The sequence below is a fragment of the Fringilla coelebs genome (assembly GCF_963513975.1).
Source record: "Fringilla coelebs genome assembly, chromosome: 7".
Lineage (NCBI taxonomy): Eukaryota > Metazoa > Chordata > Aves > Passeriformes > Fringillidae > Fringilla > Fringilla coelebs.
Window position 1 is genome coordinate 20,094,791 of NC_140035.1, and position 18,991 is coordinate 20,113,781.

The 18,991-nt window shown below is 37.1% G+C and overlaps 1 protein-coding gene across 1 annotated transcript in view; it reads right to left on the minus strand.

Moving 5' to 3' along the window:
• Window positions 1-780: 780 nt before the first annotated feature.
• Window positions 781-18,991, minus strand: part of SLC25A12 (solute carrier family 25 member 12) — a 45,417-nt gene continuing 27,206 nt past the window's right edge. Inside the window, exons 10-18 of the mRNA XM_084209456.1 lie at window positions 18,710-18,794; window positions 18,090-18,248; window positions 14,873-14,925; window positions 14,595-14,675; window positions 6,099-6,239; window positions 4,605-4,743; window positions 2,212-2,370; window positions 1,940-2,030; window positions 781-1,405 (exon numbers count right to left, since the gene is read on the minus strand). Coding sequence (XP_084065582.1) covers window positions 1,216-1,405; window positions 1,940-2,030; window positions 2,212-2,370; window positions 4,605-4,743; window positions 6,099-6,239; window positions 14,595-14,675; window positions 14,873-14,925; window positions 18,090-18,248; window positions 18,710-18,794 — 1,098 coding nt within the window. The 3' untranslated portion in view covers window positions 781-1,215. The remainder of the gene's footprint in view (window positions 1,406-1,939; window positions 2,031-2,211; window positions 2,371-4,604; window positions 4,744-6,098; window positions 6,240-14,594; window positions 14,676-14,872; window positions 14,926-18,089; window positions 18,249-18,709; window positions 18,795-18,991) is intronic.

Consider the following 18,991-nt stretch of genomic DNA (forward strand, 5'->3'; position numbering starts at 1 on the left):
AAATCAGTTTATACCCTTTGGATATGCTCTATTCCAGGATGTTTAACCCTGTAAGAAACACATAAAACTTCAGTAAGCAAGGCTGGAAACCACCCGTCTCATCTCTGGTCGCAAGGACAGTGTGACTAATTTTTCTCCATGACAGCAGAAATCTCAACTCCCCTATTTCCTCTGACATTTTTGCATTTCAGTATTATACCAGGGAAACTTCTGGTGGACACTACGCCAGAAATAGTTCAGCCTTTCACTTTCTCTTCTCCTTTTACTTCCACTTACCTGTAAATATAAACAATGAGTTTTCTTGCATATAAAAATAATACAAAAGTAAATAGGTTCCCCCCCCCAGAATAACTTAATCTCATGGTAAAACAATCTAGAAATAAAGAGAAGGCTTCCAATTTTTTATAACAAGTTTTCTATTCAGGAAGAAAAGGCACTCTGAGTAATAAACCCTGTAAAAATTCCTGAGTGTGCCAGTAACTGGCAAATCTCTCGTGTTTTGAATATGCTACCATAGAACTAATATCTATTACACATTTAGTATTGCCATGTATTTTGAGAGAATTCCTTGTCACAAAGTAGTGCTGCAAAATAAAATATTGCATGTGCTCATCTAATTACCGTGTTCGCTAACACTTACAAGCCAGCACATTGCATTTCAATTCATTCCTGCAGAGCTCTGTCCTGTCCTGTCCATTCATTAAATGGGTGCATCTGATCTTCACATTTCCTCTGTGGAGGTAAAAACAATCATACCAGACAACTTCTTTTAAATTCAAAGAAGCAAACTGACACAAGCATTTTTAAACATTTTATTGTCACGATTGTTAACAAAACACCTTCAAAACGTCTGTACATTTCAAACTATTTTGAACTGCAATACCCATTATATAAATGTACGTGTATAGATGCCCTGATGTCTCTGTACAAAGATGTACAATATGTACAGTAACATTAAATGCAAGCTGTGCAAGGCAAAGTCTAGGCTACAGCTTCATGCCACTGGTTAAAACAAGGCAGAGAACCACAGCTTCAATCAGTTCCTTGTGTATAAATAAATAAATGCAGGTATGTATGAATATTTGAAAGGAGCAATTAGATTTGCAAGCTCAGTTCAGCTAGAACACATGCAGCTGACTGGAAAATAATACAGCAGTACTCTTGTGAACTCTTCCCACTGCATCACTTTGTTCATTTGAAACACCTTTTCAGGACTCAGCTGGAACCCTGTGCTTGAGCTGAGGTGGTGGCAGGAGCTCGAAACTTTGGAAGATATAAACCAAATTTATTTTCTATTCCAGCAAATGTAGCTGTAGCAAGTCTGTATCCTCCTATATGTGCAGGGTTAACAGGAGGAAGATCTGAAATTCGTGTTTTTGGGGTAGATTCTGATCCAGTGGGTTTGCTGTTTGAACAAAGAAAAAAGGTAAGGTCATTTTGTTAGTCTACATTTCATAAGAAAGGACTTCAAATAGACTTATTCAGGCTTAAATACTTAAGTTTTTTGTCTGAATATGGAAGACTGTTAAAGCTGACCTTGATTAATTACTCCTATGGTGAGGTAAATGAGGTCAGACCACTACTTAATTTTAAGTCAAAGCCAAAATTGAAGTTACATTTTTATGGATACTTTTGTAAATTCTTTTAGCTTCCAGTGTCACAAGGAAAATGGACAAAACTATCTTGCTACAACGGAAATACAAGTTAGTGTAGCGAAATAAATATTAAATACCTCTTTATCTCCTCATCTGTTTAGAAGTGGCATGCAAGTTTCCCTCAATTATATAAAGATGGGGCAATTTTTTACATGATACAATTTTAAGTACAGATGCTCAAAGTCAACAAGTTTTAATGGGTCCTATGCATAAAAAAGTTGTGGGTTTTTTCTTTACATTTGGCAGTTGTTTTGTGCAAGCTAAATAGCAAATATTTGACTTACTGGCCTCCAAAGTCAACATACAACCATCTCTGGAGAAGCTCGTAAGTGACCAAAGTAACACCAAACTGGGGTGAAGATCTGAACACACGAGCTGTTAAATATTACAAATCATAGTGTTAAACAAAACAATTCCTCAGGAGAGATGCTAAACATTTTTAACAAGGTATTTTGTTTTTCACAATCAGACCTTGTAAATACTGCTCTGATTTGAGTCCTTAACAAAGCAAGTGCTAATTTGCAGATCTGGGGTCAGCCTCAATTTTTTTTCTCACCTCCAGCTCCCTTCCACAAAGCTGAAGGGCCTTCTTCCCTTAGAATCTTTCTGAAGCAGTCAATAACTCCACTGTATGTTGTCTGACCGGCGCGAGCTGCCACTTGCAGTCTTGTCTTGATGACATCAGCAGGGGTTACCAAAGAAGCAGCAGGCACACCTTTTAGAAGAAAACCACATTTAATTTGCACAAAGGATCTTGTAATAGATGAAACACTTCCAAGTGAAAAATACAAGTGCAAACTTTCATATTTTTTACAAGGGCTAGACATTACAAAAAAATGCAGGTTCTTACTCTTGACACTTATATAAACTGTCGTGCCTGAGACAATCATTCTTTCTTCTAAATTTAAAGGCTGAAACTGGTAGTAAAGGAAATAAACTATCAAAACCCATTTTCAGCATCTTCTAGTGGTCTGGCTGTAGCAGTAGTTTGAAACAAGATAAAATCGGCTATACATATGTAATGTATAAAAATTAGTTGTGCAAATTTACTGTATTTGTCTATACAACGTATTTTAAAAATTACATAGGTGATTGATTTGGAAATTGAATCCTATGCCTCCATTTGTTAAAGGTGTTGATGAGAAAAACTACTGCTTGCTTAAAGCCCCTATTCTATAGAAATATGTCTAAACTGCTGATTGGACTGTTCTGTAGGAGAATAGATGCTGCTTACTTCAGTAGGCAAGCCATAAAAAGACTGAGGACAATGAAGGTGTTTTACAAGTCTGCTTAGTACCAACAGCGTGATATTAGCCAACAGTGATGGAAGAACAAATCTCCACTTCCAAGGCACCACTCTCGGCTTTCTAGTCAAAGGAAAGGAGAAAGTTTTCAGAAATGTACTCCACAGTATGTAACTGTGTTATCTGAGATATTTCTGAATACTTCTAAATATTATAAAAACTTAATCCCCCTAAAAAGAGGAACCATCTTCTGACTAAAAAGAATGAAATTAATTTTGACTTCTGTTAAACTTTAACAACTGGTTAACACTGAATTAAAAATGTTAACAAGTAACTGATTGCATAGGTGATGATAAACTGTGAAATGCCACTGACCAATCCAGGAGGTTTTAAACACAAACAGAAGCACTGCAGTTAAGCCTGCAAGCATACACAGACAGCAATCATATGCAGATTTTTCTGACAGGCAGATCCCTTCGGACTGTATTCTTGCCTGCTGTGCACGTGTAACCGGGACTGAGTGGGCAATTGAGAATGTGAAATTTGCAATTCAGAGAGGCGGATTCCTATACATGCTATAAAAGTAGGCTTATGAAATTTACATACATTTTTAATAGGGTTCATCCCTTAATATGAGCAACACAGAAACACTAATGAAACAAAGAGACACTGTGAAGTTTGCAGTTTAAAAAGTCTTGTAGGAAATACAAATTAATTATATATATGAGTATTGTATGTATATAAGCTAAATCATTTTCCATTTCTGGCAGTCCTGCAATACTAAAGAATCTGTTACAAATCTGTTGGTGGTGTCCCTTCCCTCTGGCATGAGGAATACACCAACTGGCACAGAGAAGGTGCAGCCAAGCTTACGTGTCATGTTCAATATGGGAACTGCTATTCACACACAGGCACTCACAATTGATATATATATATCTATGTAGTCATTCTTTACAACTGTAACAAGTAGCAAAGGGTCTTGCTCAGCCCAGTGGTGTTTCTGAACTGCAGATTCCGACACTGAATCATTCACAGTTGCAAGGCTGTGTGCAGATACCTAGTTTTCATCTGCTGAGCTCATCCTTGGCAGTGCAGAATCTGGCCATCTCTATCTGCATGTTTAAATATCCACCACTATAGTTCCTACATCTACTATTTTTATACCCCTTGCCTTTAGTAAAAAATTTGTAACACAGCTGCATATTGTCTTTATACTAAACTTGTTTGAGATGCTGTAAAATATTTTAAATTTCAGAGTATGGTAGTTCAGCTTCTTTACAAACTAATGCCCTATTTTCAGCAATTATATTAGAACAAAGTTTCTTTTCAGTTATTCCACAATCCAAACCTGGGTAAGTCATTTTCTTCTTAGCTCTTACGATCTCTCATTTTATGTTCATCAACGATTCAAATTAGCCTTCAACTCTGAGAGCTCAGTAACAAGTAAAACCCCATTGAGACAGACAGATCAAATTTGACTACAAGTTGCTGAGCTGCATTACGCTGTTTATCCACATTATGCAAATGTAATTAGCTCTCATCAAAATTACATCGCCTCCCACTAAGGATAACAGTGATCAAATTTAGATTAAATCAGATACAATGGTACAGTACCCTTCCTTTATATGGGGCTACTGAATGAATATTAAATATTACTCACTAAAAGAAAAGTAAATTACTTTTAGGAAACATTCTGCAAAATTACCTGCAATGGCTCCAGCTGCAAGGAGATTAAGCCCTCCCACATGGCCACTTTCATCAGCAAACATCAGTTTACTATGAGCATAAACCGGAAAGTAGATTGCAGAAAAGGGAATGTCTCTGAGGAAACATGCTTTGGCACCCTGACACAGAGAAAAGAGACATAATGCGAATAAATTCGGTAATAAGGCTAAAACTGAAATCCAGCAAGCAGCCTGAGCCCTGAAAGTACAAACTCATTTGATCTACCAGATAAACAACACAGAAAATAAAATATCTCAGGAAACAGATGATACAGAGAACTTGAAAAAAAGAATAAAGCATATCTAAACTAAGTATCTGGAATGAGGAAGATTCAAGGTTCATCTAAAATTTTGTTAAGTTATACATGACATCAATCCTGACATAAGTACTTAGGATAAATACTTTTTACACACTCTACAGCCAAAGGCAATGAAAGAAGTGACAGAGATCAGTCCTTACGTCCTTCTGACAACTAGGTGAAACAGCAAGACCAGTCCCTGCCAGCCTTTATTCCACCAAACACAAAAGCACTACTAAAATACCAGTGAGCACTGTAAGACCTCACACTGATCATCATCATTTGTTTCACTAAAGAAGCTGCACTGGAAGATTAGCAAAAGGAGAAAAAACACTGCAAACTGGGTACTGTTCAATAAGGAAACACAATGGTCATGAATCTCATCTACCAAATTCAAAACAAAATCTTCAGCTCTAAAAGTAAATGTGCACATTTTTATAGTATTATTGCAGGTCTATGGGCAAATCACATAAAGCAATGTTTTGCAAGTGCACAGCTAATATAACTGCTGAATTTACGTATTACCCCTTGCACTGGCAGAAGATACAGGAAGAAACACTTCTTCCTTGTTTAAGGAAACTAATAGCTTCTGCTCCATTACACCTGATCTGTAATGATGGCAGTAAGTATACCTGCAGGGAAGGAATCTGTTGACTGGCATTTTGCTGAAGTACCATACAGAACAGGCTTTTTTTCAGTGGAATTTATTGACAAATCCCACCACTTAACTTCTTAAAAATCTGAATCCTACTAAACTTCACTACTGTTTCACTGCCATCAAATTATTAAGACAAAGAGAATATCCTGCTGCAAAGATAACAATAGAGATACAGAGATTCAAAATAAATATAAGAAAAACACACAGGGAAAGCTAAAGAAACTTTTCACAAAACCCCACCAAATGAAATGAGCAGTGCCAGAAGCCAGCAGGTCTGCAATACAGGACTCCCTGTAGCTTGGCATAAAAGCCCAAAGGATAGAATGGGGGAGTATTTTTTTGTATCCCACTGCCATTAATATAGAAGTGGGTTTTCTTCAGTTTTCCACTGTGGGGCTGCCCTGCAGGAAGAGATTGGTTTTAAATTCAAAAGATCTCTTTGTTTTTAATAGTTTTTGTTTCAACAGTATAGAAGTTTAGCATAAAATGATAAAGGTACTCAAAGCAGAAGTACATACCTTATAAAGACCAAGAAAGCCTAAATCTTTTATAACAGAGAGGGCACTGACTCTGGGTCCTGTAGTAATTTCTCCTGCTACCTGCAACCGAATCTTTACAATCTCCAGAGGATTAGTGAAGATGACCTGGGAACCTCCTGCCTGCAAACCCAAAGAAAAAGAAAGTAAATTGCATTACTAGAGCATGTGGTGACATAGTGACTTTTGCAAGGTGATGAGTTCCTTCACTTCTCACTGCATTGGCTGATATTCTCGTGTAAAAATATATGAGAGAGATTTAATAAAGCACCTGTCTAAAAGTCAAAAGACCTGGATCAGAAATCATGGGTTTGTAAAAATAGATTTTTACATATATATTTTTATAGCTCCCTGAGGTGAATTAATTCAGTTTGTCTCTGCTTTTCTCCTTGACATCAATTTCTATAAGTCATTTCTGTGTTTAAAAGTCTATCAGATATTACAGGAAATACTAAACTAAAATAATCATTACACTTGTGCTACTAGAGCATCAAATACACTTAAAGACCTTATGTTTATTCAATAATAATCCATCACCAATGTGTAGACATGCTATTTGCATTTAGAAGTGATGCTGTTTAAAAGGTAAATTTGCATTTAACAGCATAATTTTAAATTATTAGAAAAGGTGTTTGGAGTTTTGTTTAGCAGCCTGTAATAGTCCTAAGTGGAAACAAAATATAAAATTTAAATTGGAAGACTAATATTTTAAAATATGATACTAGATAGAAACAGGAGTAATATCTTTGAGCTGGGCATGACAGATTTTACTTGAAGGAAATATTCTGTTGGCAGAGTTGAAGGACTGTCTTGCAAACTTTCTAGCAGTAGCATTGTAAAACTGCTTCTGACTCTGCACTTTAGCCAAAGACTTTCAAAGAACTGTGTCCCAAGTTTGAGAGAGATTCAACCTGACAGTTCGGTTTCAGAGTTTTTAAACCTCTTTAGAATGATGTGTTTTAGATTTCTCCCTGGTTTGCTGTAGGTAATACCATTCACTTCTGAAGAAGCTTGTGGTTCATCACAATCCAGCTATATTTTACTAAGCTTGTTATGTTCCCCTCTTCCTAAGCCTCCTTTTTTAATTTAAAAATTAAACACAGTTCCTTAAAATTGTGGCATATAACTGCTTGAAAGGATCTAAAAGCATTTCTTGCACAATATAAGAACTCCTCTTATTTCTGATCAATTCCTCCAACCCATTGAATTTTAGTGAAGTAAACAGATGTAGAACATTTGCAGTTAAAACTCTTTACCACTTCTAAATTGCCCAAGCAATAAACTCTTTTTGAGATGCTGGGGGGCTGGGAGGGGCTGTGCATACAGGGGTGTGGTGAAGTACAGTCAGTAGTCTGATACAGCATCTCTTGAAGAACCTGCACGATGTTCTCTGCTAACTGACTGACAACTGATGAACACTAATCCTTTCTGCATATAGCACAATCTTACTCTCTGCAGCAGCAGTAGGCAGAATAAATCTGAGATTAGCCCTGATACACAGTTTATAAACTGGCAATCTGAATTATTCTAGCCTAGAGACAAAAGAGCATTGCAACCCTCATCAGCTCTTTCTGAGAATGACCCAGCACTTCAGCAGTATCTATGGGCTGGAGGTGAGAAGCATCAACACCTTCACTGACCAAGCATCCCATACTTCACTGAGCCTTTACTGAGGACTGATAGCCTTTTACTGCAAGCCCTGTTAATTACTTCACTCAATACTGACACTGAAAATCATCACTGCAACAGCTCTGCTGAAGCACCTTGACCAAATCGCTGCTTTTGATTAATTATTTCCATTGCAGTAATTACTGTCTTTAACATTTCCCGCTCAAATAATGAGTCTATAAATTAATCTTAATTTTATTCCCTCACTTCTTCACCTCTCTGAAAGCAAATCAAAGCTTATGCTTTTGTGGACATTTGTTGCAATCATCAGGAAGACCACGAGAACTTCCAGACAAGCCAAAGTGATTCCCATCTTCTATGTTCCTAGGACTTACTACACTGTGTTTATTCAGTTATCTGACACCATTCCTATGTCCAAAGGCATTCTTTAGACTCTCTTTACTTCTCATCTCACCTTCTCCAGTTCATACACACCTATGCATGCAAGCTGAAATGGCTGTCTCACTAAGCATAGTTCCAATCTAAACAAAATTTATAAAATTTGCATCTGGCAAATTCTATTTACTTTTTTTTTTGTTTGTATTGCACTAAGCATAAAACCAATTTCAAATGTTTACCATTTCCCTGTACCTTTTAAAAAATAATTTTGGAAGATAAAATGTTAAGCAGTGTATTCTGGCTACATAATACAATGGACCACACAAAAAAAATCAAGTAACTTTAGATTGCAACATGAAGCTAGAAATTCACTCCTTCTAGACAAATACCAGCTACCCACCTATTAAATATGTATTATTTGTTTACATGTATATGTGAAATTCCATTTTTTATTTTTAATGTTAAAAATTAGCACACCCTGCAGAGCAGCCAAAATAACTCTTCCTACTTGCCCAACACCCACCACAGAAACACAAATAGGCCAATTTGTAAACATTTCTATTTTCTAACCTGAATTCAATCTTCCTGTAATTAACATTTTCTTCTCCTAGGTGCACAGGTGCCTACCTTTCTGTTAAAATCAGCCATAGCCCTCTTCGGATACAGAAAGCAAAATACACTGAACACAACACATTTTAATAATTTAGTAGCAACACTAATTAGAAAAACAATGTTACAAATTCTATATAGGAAAAATGGAATTATGTACTCTATCAGTATTAGAAGATGATTTGGTGGTCAGGTTATTAAGCAAAATAAAATACAAGGAAAACCCTACACTTATCAGTAGAAAATCCATCGAAAAGCTCTTTAATTACATCAACACTGAACACTTTGAGTATTTACAGTGCTGACAGACTTCTCAACAGGCAGCTTTCTCAAAAAGAGCGGTCACTACCTAGATACCCAGTTAAATAGTCCCTATTAGCAGTATGTCTTCTATCCAAGCCTTGACTTAGGCTGCTTTACTTGCAGCTTGGCAAACTTTTCTGCCAAGAGGAGAAAAGTTTGCCAAGCTCCACACAAAGAGGAGCACTGCATTCAGTGGAGTGGCACATATGAGTTAGGTGGCTCAAGAGATCCCAAACACAGACAGGACAAGCTTTGACTTTAATACAGAACATGTAACACAAGAAAACTCCCATTTTCACTGCGTTTTTTTTAAAGATTGAATGCAAGGGTGGTTTTTTAGTTTGTCTGTGTTTTCTATTTAAGTAAAAGGCGTCTATCTATGTGACAAAGAACATGTGAGGCAGAGGAGAGTGCTGCCTTGGGGACGAGAAGAGCGCTCTGCAGAAAAGGACGCAGAGGAGAATGACACAAAGGATCTCCAAATAAAAATGAACTGGAAGCATGTAGGTCTGCAGTACAAACCTCCACGCTCCTGTGCAAATCATTAGCAATCAGCATCATTCTTTTTCAAAGTCTCTTACTTCAGCTGTCAGCTCTGTATGTTAAATACATGTGCAAGTGTATATGCACACAGAGGTATACATTGCACTCCCTGAATTGCTTTTGGAGATGGTGCAGTAAATCTAGATTGCTCTCTCATAAATCCTCGCTTCACACATAAATTGCAACAGACACTTTAAAAAAGGTTGACAAATTTGTTTCTGAATGGAGGTTATTCATACACATCAAAAATACCAGTAATAAAAGCTTCTACTTAACCTTAATGTCATGTAAAATAACTCTACAAGGAGCAAATAAAGGAACTAAATCTGACAGCAAAGGTTATGAGAGAAAAGATGTAGTTTGAGATCCCACAGCAAACGCCCCATGACATGCCAAAGGCTGAAGGAAATACACAAATGACCCTGCAACATGAGACCTCTTGCCCTTTCCAATTCCACCCGAGAGGCATATGCTCCAAAGGGGAGAGGCCTACTTCAAGCCCTTCCTTCCTTCCTTTTAGAAACCACCACATCCTGGACCACAACTATGTCCCAAAGAAGCAGCTAAAATAAGATGTTACTTAGAACAGTCTTGTTTAAAAACATCAAAAGAACTTGCATTTCTTTCTCTAGGCAAAGCTGACATGGTTCATGAACCCAGAGTGAGCTTACTGTCTCTTTTATTAAACAATCATTTTCTCCCTGGTTTTAAATGTCCACAATAGAAATCAAGATAAAGTAGTAAAATTTAATTCTGCTTCTAACTTTATTTTTTAAAAGTCTAATAAAAGAAGTAACATATCTTCAGGGTTTTGAAGGAAAAGCAGTCTGTAATTCAGCCTGTATTTTTGTTCTTGTTAAACAAAACCATTAACATTTTACATTATTCTTTCCAAACTAAATATTTGACACATTCCTATTTGCCTGATACACCTATATGCATTTTTGTGCATATGTATATATATATACATGCATAAATATGTATGAAAATTATTTCTTACAAGTATACCAAAAATATTTAGATTGAATCTTAGATTTAATGTTTATCAAAAATTCAAAATCAGTGGTAAATTTGAATCTCTCAATGCGCATATATGTGCAAACACAAACATACATACACACATCCCAACCTCTAATTATCAATAGATGCACTGCCTACATCTCCAAAGGTTCTCAAGACCCTTTCTACCTGGCACCCCAAATCATCTTTCTTCCTACAGCATAAAGCAAAAACATCTTTCTGATGAAACACAATTCATCCATTCAAAATGTTAAGCACCACGCACAGCATGGGAAGAATCTATTTATTCCCACGTACCTCATAGGAATCACAGCCTAAAATCACAGTATCTTTGTCTACTGTAACAGTAACCATGAATCATTTGCACAGCATTAGGTGTCTGCTTCAGCAATGCTTCCCAAGTGAGGAAGAGCAGCTCCCTAGAGCACCTTGCCCTTCAGGATGTACTCACGTGTGCCATGAATGTAAGCTCCTCTGGGAAGCACTGTCCATATCAGGCATGTGCTCCCTGCTTCCCAGGCCTATGCTGGGATAGAGGAAAGCATTGCCAGAGCCTCACTCAGTCTCCCTGCAACTCCAAGCTAATGGGAGCTGAAAACTTCAGGAATGCAGGTTAATCACTGAATTACAATAGAATGTAATCCAATTAATTACAGTAACAGTAGGGAAAGAAATTGTTTGCTCTGAACACGTGTAAATATGGGTAGTGCTGTTAATGATTAACAAACCAGCATACTTCAGGCAGGTAGGAAGATGGGATATCAGTTTCATCCATCAGGACAAGAGCCCTTTCATTGGCAGGTACGACCGGACTGCTGTAACTGAGCTGCTCGACGTAGCTGCTCTGCAGTTTTCAAATACAGCTACAGCTTGAGAGCAGCTGGGAATATTTGGGCTCTGACAGAGCAGACCCTGCACTTCCCAGTGACATTTACATTGCCCAGCAGCAGCAGGAAGGTTTAAAGGAGCATAGGGCACGGGCTGCCTGCGGGAGGTCCCTGCCCTGCAGTAAGGAAGGAAAGACAACAGACAGGCAGCTGACCACACGAACAGGCACTGCCTGGGCCGAAGTCTTTGGTAGCTGCTGTGAGAATGACAGTGTTTCTTCTTACTGCCAACACTGCTTTACTCCACAAGCTGACAGAAGCTGAGAATGACTGGAGCTTGAGACATAAGATTTGGGCCAAAGCCATTCAGTCTCTCAGTGTCAGCATTTCTGGAGGAGGGACGTGCCTGTGAATGGCCCCTGTGCTGGACAGTACAGCACTGCTCCCAGATACCCCAGAGCTGAGGATACTGACCAGCCTACACAGCGTCTCCTGAACCACCACTGTCTGAATGTCAAAGGTTTCACCTGTCCTTACCTGTGGGTCTCAGAAGACTGTAACACCATACATAAGCTTTGATACAGCACTGCCATCCAGAGAGGAGAATGTGCCATGTCTGCTGGAACCTTTCCCAGGCTGCCTCCACTTCCTCACAAGAACTCTTTTGATTGCTGTTTGAGGACTGTGGCATGCACAATGTGCTTTTGTATATCTTGCAAGAGGGAAGGCTTTTAAAAGTATGAAAAATCTCTGCTGAAAGCTCTGTAAAATGACTGAAAATATGCCTTGCTCATCTTGCTAATCCACCAGCAGTTCCATACCAGACATGATCAAAAACTGCATTATTCCTGTTAATGAGGGGATAGTTCAACACTAAACACAGGTAAGTGAGGGTCAGAGACAGTAGAAAGTCCATCTCTGAGAAGTACGTGTGGACATAAAGCTACTTATTCTGATATTATTACAAGGTAAAAAAGCATGGTTTTATTTTAGCCTATATTTCTAGTATACTACTAGAAAAAAACTTAGGTGTTTTAAGTAACAAACAGTAACAAAAAGCCACAAAAACCTGAGTTACCCAAATCTAAATGCTGAAAATAATTTTTGCATATATAAAATCCAAACATTCCCACATTAACCCATCATTTTGTACTAACAGAGAGGGAAGGAAGAGAATAAAGGAAAAATGAAAGGTAGCATCACCCAAACACAAAGCCTTTTGTGCCCCTACTTGTGGCCCTTCCTTGGATGGAATTGTTGGTTGTGCTCCATAATATTTTGTAGAAAAACAGAACACAGTAACAACAGAAGTGTGAAGACCAACATTATTTCCAAGCAAGTCAATACAGAAAAGAGCTGTCAAAATGAGAATGAAAAGGTCTGAGGATGAAAAAAGAGAGACTAATGTCTAATTGCCCCTGCTTTAGCCAACTCATACTTTCAGACTCTTAACCTTAAAGGCTTCCCAACAAAGATTCTGCTATCTAGGAAGAAGTGGAATTGCTAAAATAGAACTAAGCAGCAGCAGCAGAGATAAAAAAATTCTTCAGCTGGTAAGATATCAGATGATCCAGAAGAAGCTCAAAGAGACACTCCTCAGGTTGCTAAACTGTGACCAACAGCTCTATCATTTTGTTTAAAAGTATCCCAGATTGAGTGAGACTAGTATTATCTTGAAAAAGGAGATGAAAATACCAGCTCAGACAGTCAGCTACAAGGTGTTGTGTTTGGACAGACTACAAATCTGGTCACCTTCAAAAAAACACTCAAATCTCTGAAGCTTATCTGCAACTCAATTTCTCCCCAATTTTTGCATGTTCACTACAGTAAGACAATGAAGTTATTTTGAAAGAGGAGTACCCAGCAAGTGAAAAAGGCTCTAATATAGATTGAATTTAGTATTACATATTCCAGCACAAAATAATGTAAAATAATAAAATTCATTATCAGATGTTTGACTTTAATTATGAATTTAAGCACAACACAAACACAAATGAATTGTACTCTCTGCCATTACAGATGACCCTGTATTTGCTTTCTGTGTTACTGAGCTTTCCAGAAAAAGGTTAGTCTTCCGCTAGCTACACATTAAAGCTGCTTTCTCACATTTCTCAGAAAATAAACTTTGTACACTGACAGGTGAAGACTCAAGCATGTACCAGGCTGCCAAATTCAATCAGGCAGAACTATAAGCAGCCACCCCTCAGGGCTGTTTCTTTGAATTAAAAGTTTGCAGAGGTCAACAACCTTTCTGCCCCAGGTTTTGTTGTAAGCCAAGGAGGATTTATACCAGCCTGTCAGCCTACTCAACTGGAAGTCATTAGTGTTCTCTGCTACAAAAGAAACCCAACTCAAGCCCTAAACATATTATAGGGTTAACAACTGTCGGGGAATCCCACAAATGAAATTAGCCAACGTGCAAAACCGAAAGAAATCCAGCATGAACATCAATTCAAACCACTTACAGATTGCTAAAACATCCACTGAATTACAGCCCTCAATTTCAACAAAAACATGGTTTGTTTTTTAACTGTATTTGGATGAGGGAGGCAATTAGCATCTGGAGTAACATAGCTACATTTTATACAAAGTTATTTAAACAGACAATTCACTTATACATGTTACATGAAAGGTAAGGCTATATTGTTCATTTTTTCCATCTTTTCACAACAGTAAAAATTTCACATACCTCAAATTGAAAAGTGTATTTCTTTTCCTTCTTAAAATCTTCAGCAAGAATTAGATTTCCTTAAGCCATTGTAGACATTTCCATCCCTCCCCTGAAGGAAACTTAATCACGCCTATAATCCATTCTCAAGGAGCACCTGTATCTTCGCAAACTACTGATGAATGGCAACCCAGTAGAACATATGGAAAGGTAGAACAGGGGACCCTCTTCTTCGGACTTTGTGAATGAAACCACTGCTGAAACTGAAAGTTATAAACTGGGCCAAAACAAGTTGCTTAAGCACATCGGTCCAAGAGAACTTAATTCAGAAGTATGCTAAGCTTTCCAAACAGAAAAAGTACTTTTTTTAGTTCTTGTGACTGGGAGACAAAAAGAGCACTTCTGCTCAAATCGACAAAGCACACCTGTCAACTGTCATTCCAACTATCCTGGACATGACTGAGAATCAATTTTTCCTAGGAATACAGGATAGATACTTACACAGCCTCCAGCAAGGATCTCTGCAGGCAATGGAATGGAACCATCTTTCTTGGTAAATTTGTCTCTGACAAAGTCATTGACCTAATAAAGATACAATATATTACACACTATTTTAAGTTATTTTTCTTCCTTATTAATATATATCAAGTAAATCTGTAGCCATATATGTTAGAATGCTTGTAAGTGGTCATCTCTCACACATTTTAGGAAATAAATCCTGTGCATGTTAACAAACAAAAGGATGCCAGGGAGGAAAGAAAAAAAAAAAAGATACGTACAGTTAGCTTAATAGCCTTTTCTGGAGCAACACCTATCAGCTGTGGTAACAAGCCTATAGAAACAAAGACATCATAAGGCAACATTATCTTCCTAATAGAGAAAATAGTATTTTATCAGTGCTGCACAGAAATGCCTTTCTGCACAGGGAATATCCTTTGAGGTGGATGGCATTATAAAGTATGGGATGCTGCTAGAGCACTGCATATTCATACCAGTATAATTTTATACTACAATTTCTGTTGAAAATTATAATGAAATGTGTGACCAGATCTGCCTTCCTCTACTAAGTTAAGCCTGATGCTGTTGCTGTACAGAAGGAAAAAAGTTTAAGGACCAAACATAAACCTAGGATATGTCTACTACTTAAGAGTTTGTTGGACTTCTTTAGCCCCTTAGCATCATTTTCCCATAAAGCTTCCAATCACTTTTTAAAATGGGATAGTAATTGTGAGATAGACACGTGACTATGATAAATTATCAACTCTCTTCTACTTGACTCACTAACCTGAGTTTTCTCAAGACTTGAGTCAACTAAGGGTAAGAAGGATTTTCTCTTGTTCAGTTCAACATGGTAGCATGAACTTCTTTAAACACTGTAACTAATGAGCATTTTTTAATCATACTAAGAGGAGGGATTAGTGGACAGAAACTGATTTTGGCAGGCCCTTGCTCCTGGAAAATAGCTACTATGAAAATGAACTGTCATTGGAAAACGCACATGCACTTTTCTAGGAACTAATAGGTTTAAGAAAAAAATCAGTAGATGGCAGTCTTAACTTCCAAACATAACACATTATAACAGCATCTGATATTTTTAAACCCATTTTCTCCACAGTTGTTTTGGCATAGGTATGGATCATAAAACTTAAAAGAAAGTTATTTTGATTGGATATAGTCACTTCCTAATGTTATTCCATGGTTATGGAATATCATTTTGTTAAAAGTGTTTGCCAGTTACCTAACAAAAAAACCCCACAGCAACAAAACTGCATCAATGCCACTTTCCATTGTATTTGTTAAGTACAGAGAAATCATAGCTAAAATTCAAAATTCCCAGAAGTTCTCATTCTGCTGAATTTTTTTACTACTTCCTTAAAAGAAAGCTCAGAACAAAGCTGCCTTAATAGAAAGTGCAGCAGTGAATATGCACAGTGCAGTGTGTTCTTCCAACACAGTACTTTCTGTGTGATTTACAGACTTACTGTGCTGAGGAAAGGTAGCTATTAAACACAAAGAAAGGCTGACAGTAACAAAAAGAAATGGTGCCCTCCCAGACTGAATTTCCAATCTACCATGAAAATTCAGTTCTGCAATGCCTATACTTTAAAAAAACCAAAACCACCAGACAAAACACTGCAAGACAATCCCCTCCACTTCCTTTTTTATGTAGTTGAACTCACTGGGCACACACATTTGGTGTGCCAGAGAACCTGGGACACAGCATGGGCTAGTAGGAACCTGAGAATAAACTTTATTAATTCTGAATTTGGATACCAACACTTAAAAAACATCTTTATTTTCTTGACCAAAAATCATAAGTTTTTATTTAGAATTACAACATTTCCAGTTTGTGTTCAGTTCTGTTTTTTGAACTGCAGGAAACAACTACATTGTACCATTATATTATGGTATAGATGTATTGTTATTTTACAATGCAATTAGGATAATCCAGCTCAGGAATACAATAACCCAGTAACAGACCCACAGTAAACTCCATAAGTGTTTCTGCTTTTTAGTTTAAAATACTTCTTACAGACCATCTAAATCTCTGAGTCGAAATCTTAGCAACATGCTGATCATTAACTGTAACAGTGTTGAAAAAACTACATGAATTTCTTATCCTAAACAATCTTAAAAACAGTTATTAAACAGGCTATTAAAAACTTCAGCAAACTGACACTCTTTCAAAGAAGAGTATTTTTTTTCAAATGTAAACCACTGCTTTTAGCTCATCAATGGAATCATCCTTGATTTCAAAGTGCTTGAGTAAAGTCAGAAACAAAAATAAAATAGCAAGTTATTTTAAATGCTGCTGTGCAAAAATAGAGGGGGGGAGGGCAAGAAAAAGAAAACAGTACTGAAGAACAGCACTGAAGAATCAGTCTCATAGTTGTAACTCAAGTATTTGCTTTTAGGAGAGATTTAACATTAAAAAAAAGAAAACAATTTACCAGTAAGACATAATTTACACAGACTACAGCTATTTCATTAACTTTGCATCAACATATTCCTTCCCTTACTTACTTGCAGAGCAAAATCCTGAAAGACCACAAAACACTCTTTAGACAGAACACACAGACTTTCACACGTAAAAACTTCTTAGATACTGTCCATAAAGGACACTGCCCAGTGTCTTTACTGCCAGAACACATCACAAAGCAGAACAAAATGCTGTAGCCATCATGTGAGTTTGCTGCAGCTAAAGAAGCAGGTGTGCCAATTAAGAAATACCTTGCTGATTCTTATGAAAACCGTGAACTTCATAAAGTTGTGGGAAATTAGAATTAAAAATAGAGAATTCAACTAAGTATCTATTCAGAGGGCTGGCAAGCATGTATGTAAGTCGTCTTACCAAAGTGATTAAATCTCAACCTAATTGTATCTTAGAGTTTTATTCCTTTTCCAAATTACAATTTTCTGAGTTTCACTGATGATATTTTAAAGTAAAACAGAGCAACATAATTCAACAGCAGAATGCAACTTCTGTTCACAAAATAAAATTATAAGACAAGTCCGACTACCTGCAAAAGTATGAGGCACAAGAAATTGCATCCAGTTTACAGATACATTTCCCAATTACTGTCTTTTGTCTCTTAACAAAAAATATTTGCTGCAAAACCAATCTTTATTCCTCAGATGCGAATTTTCTCCTGATGTCTGACCCCGGCCAAAAGTTGCAATCCTCAATTTGTGAGATTACAATTATATCCTCAACACTTATACCCTAAAAATTAGGTCTTCAAGTTACTTAAGCAGCAAGGAGCAAATCACTAACAACAAAAAGAAAAAGCCCAGTTTTCCCCAGCAATTGTTTATGATGAAGGGTGTGCAATGGAAGGAAAATACTGAGCTCAGAAATGAAAGCAAAATTAGACATGGTATCAAGTATTCTGATTTTCCCTTAGGAAACTAACTGTTGAGGTATTAAAATTAAAAAAGGGTGACAGAAAATTACTGACTTTATATATATTTTTTATTTTTTTTAAATTCACTTACCTCTGTAAAGACCAAAAAAGCCTTCAAAACGCAAAACCTTTTTAAAGCAGTCAAAGCTGTTTTTATACATCAACTCTCCTACGACTGAACCTGTGGTGCGCTGATTCTGCATACGAGTTTTCACCAGGTCTATGGGATATACTGCAGTAGCACCAACAGCTGTAAGAAAGCATCTGGGCATTATTTCTGCAACATCATGGCTGGTGTAGTATGTAATTATTGTGATGATTTTCTATGACATTTATTTAAACACAAAGAATGTATAAGCTGGTAAGACCCCTGGTATGTTGGAGGTAAGAAAGAACAGTAATGAAGGTCTAGGAAAAAAGTCTCAAGGAGAATGGATTACACTGTTACATAAAACAAGGTGTGCAGAATGAACAACACCTATCTGAATTACCACTAAGGAAACTTGTTACTGGCATAGTTTCAAAGGACTGTGGAGGGGTTCTAGAACCCAAGTGATAAGGAAAGAATGGGAAGAGCACAATCAAAATGGTCCCAACATCCAATATTACACATGTATAACCAAGACATCCACCTCAGATATGATCAAGTAGTCAGGCAAAATAGTGTTAAAGTACCCCAAGCCTGGAAACAGAAAGCAGAATATTACTCACCTCCAGCAATTGAGCCTAAAGTGAACCTGTAAGCTGACTCAGCTATCTGGAGCCAAATAGGTCTGCCTAATTCTCCAAAAGATTGCTGTGTGAGGGAAAAAGAAATGAAATAAAGCTTGACAATCTGCACAGGAAAACGAAGACACCTGTGAATTACTTTTACAATGGTACAGAAAGAATCTGATAAAAATTAGTAGCTTTATGTTCAGGAGGAAGAAGAAAAAGCAATTGCTAGATAATGTCTATTGTGCCTAATGGATGAAGCACATTTTCCAAATACTT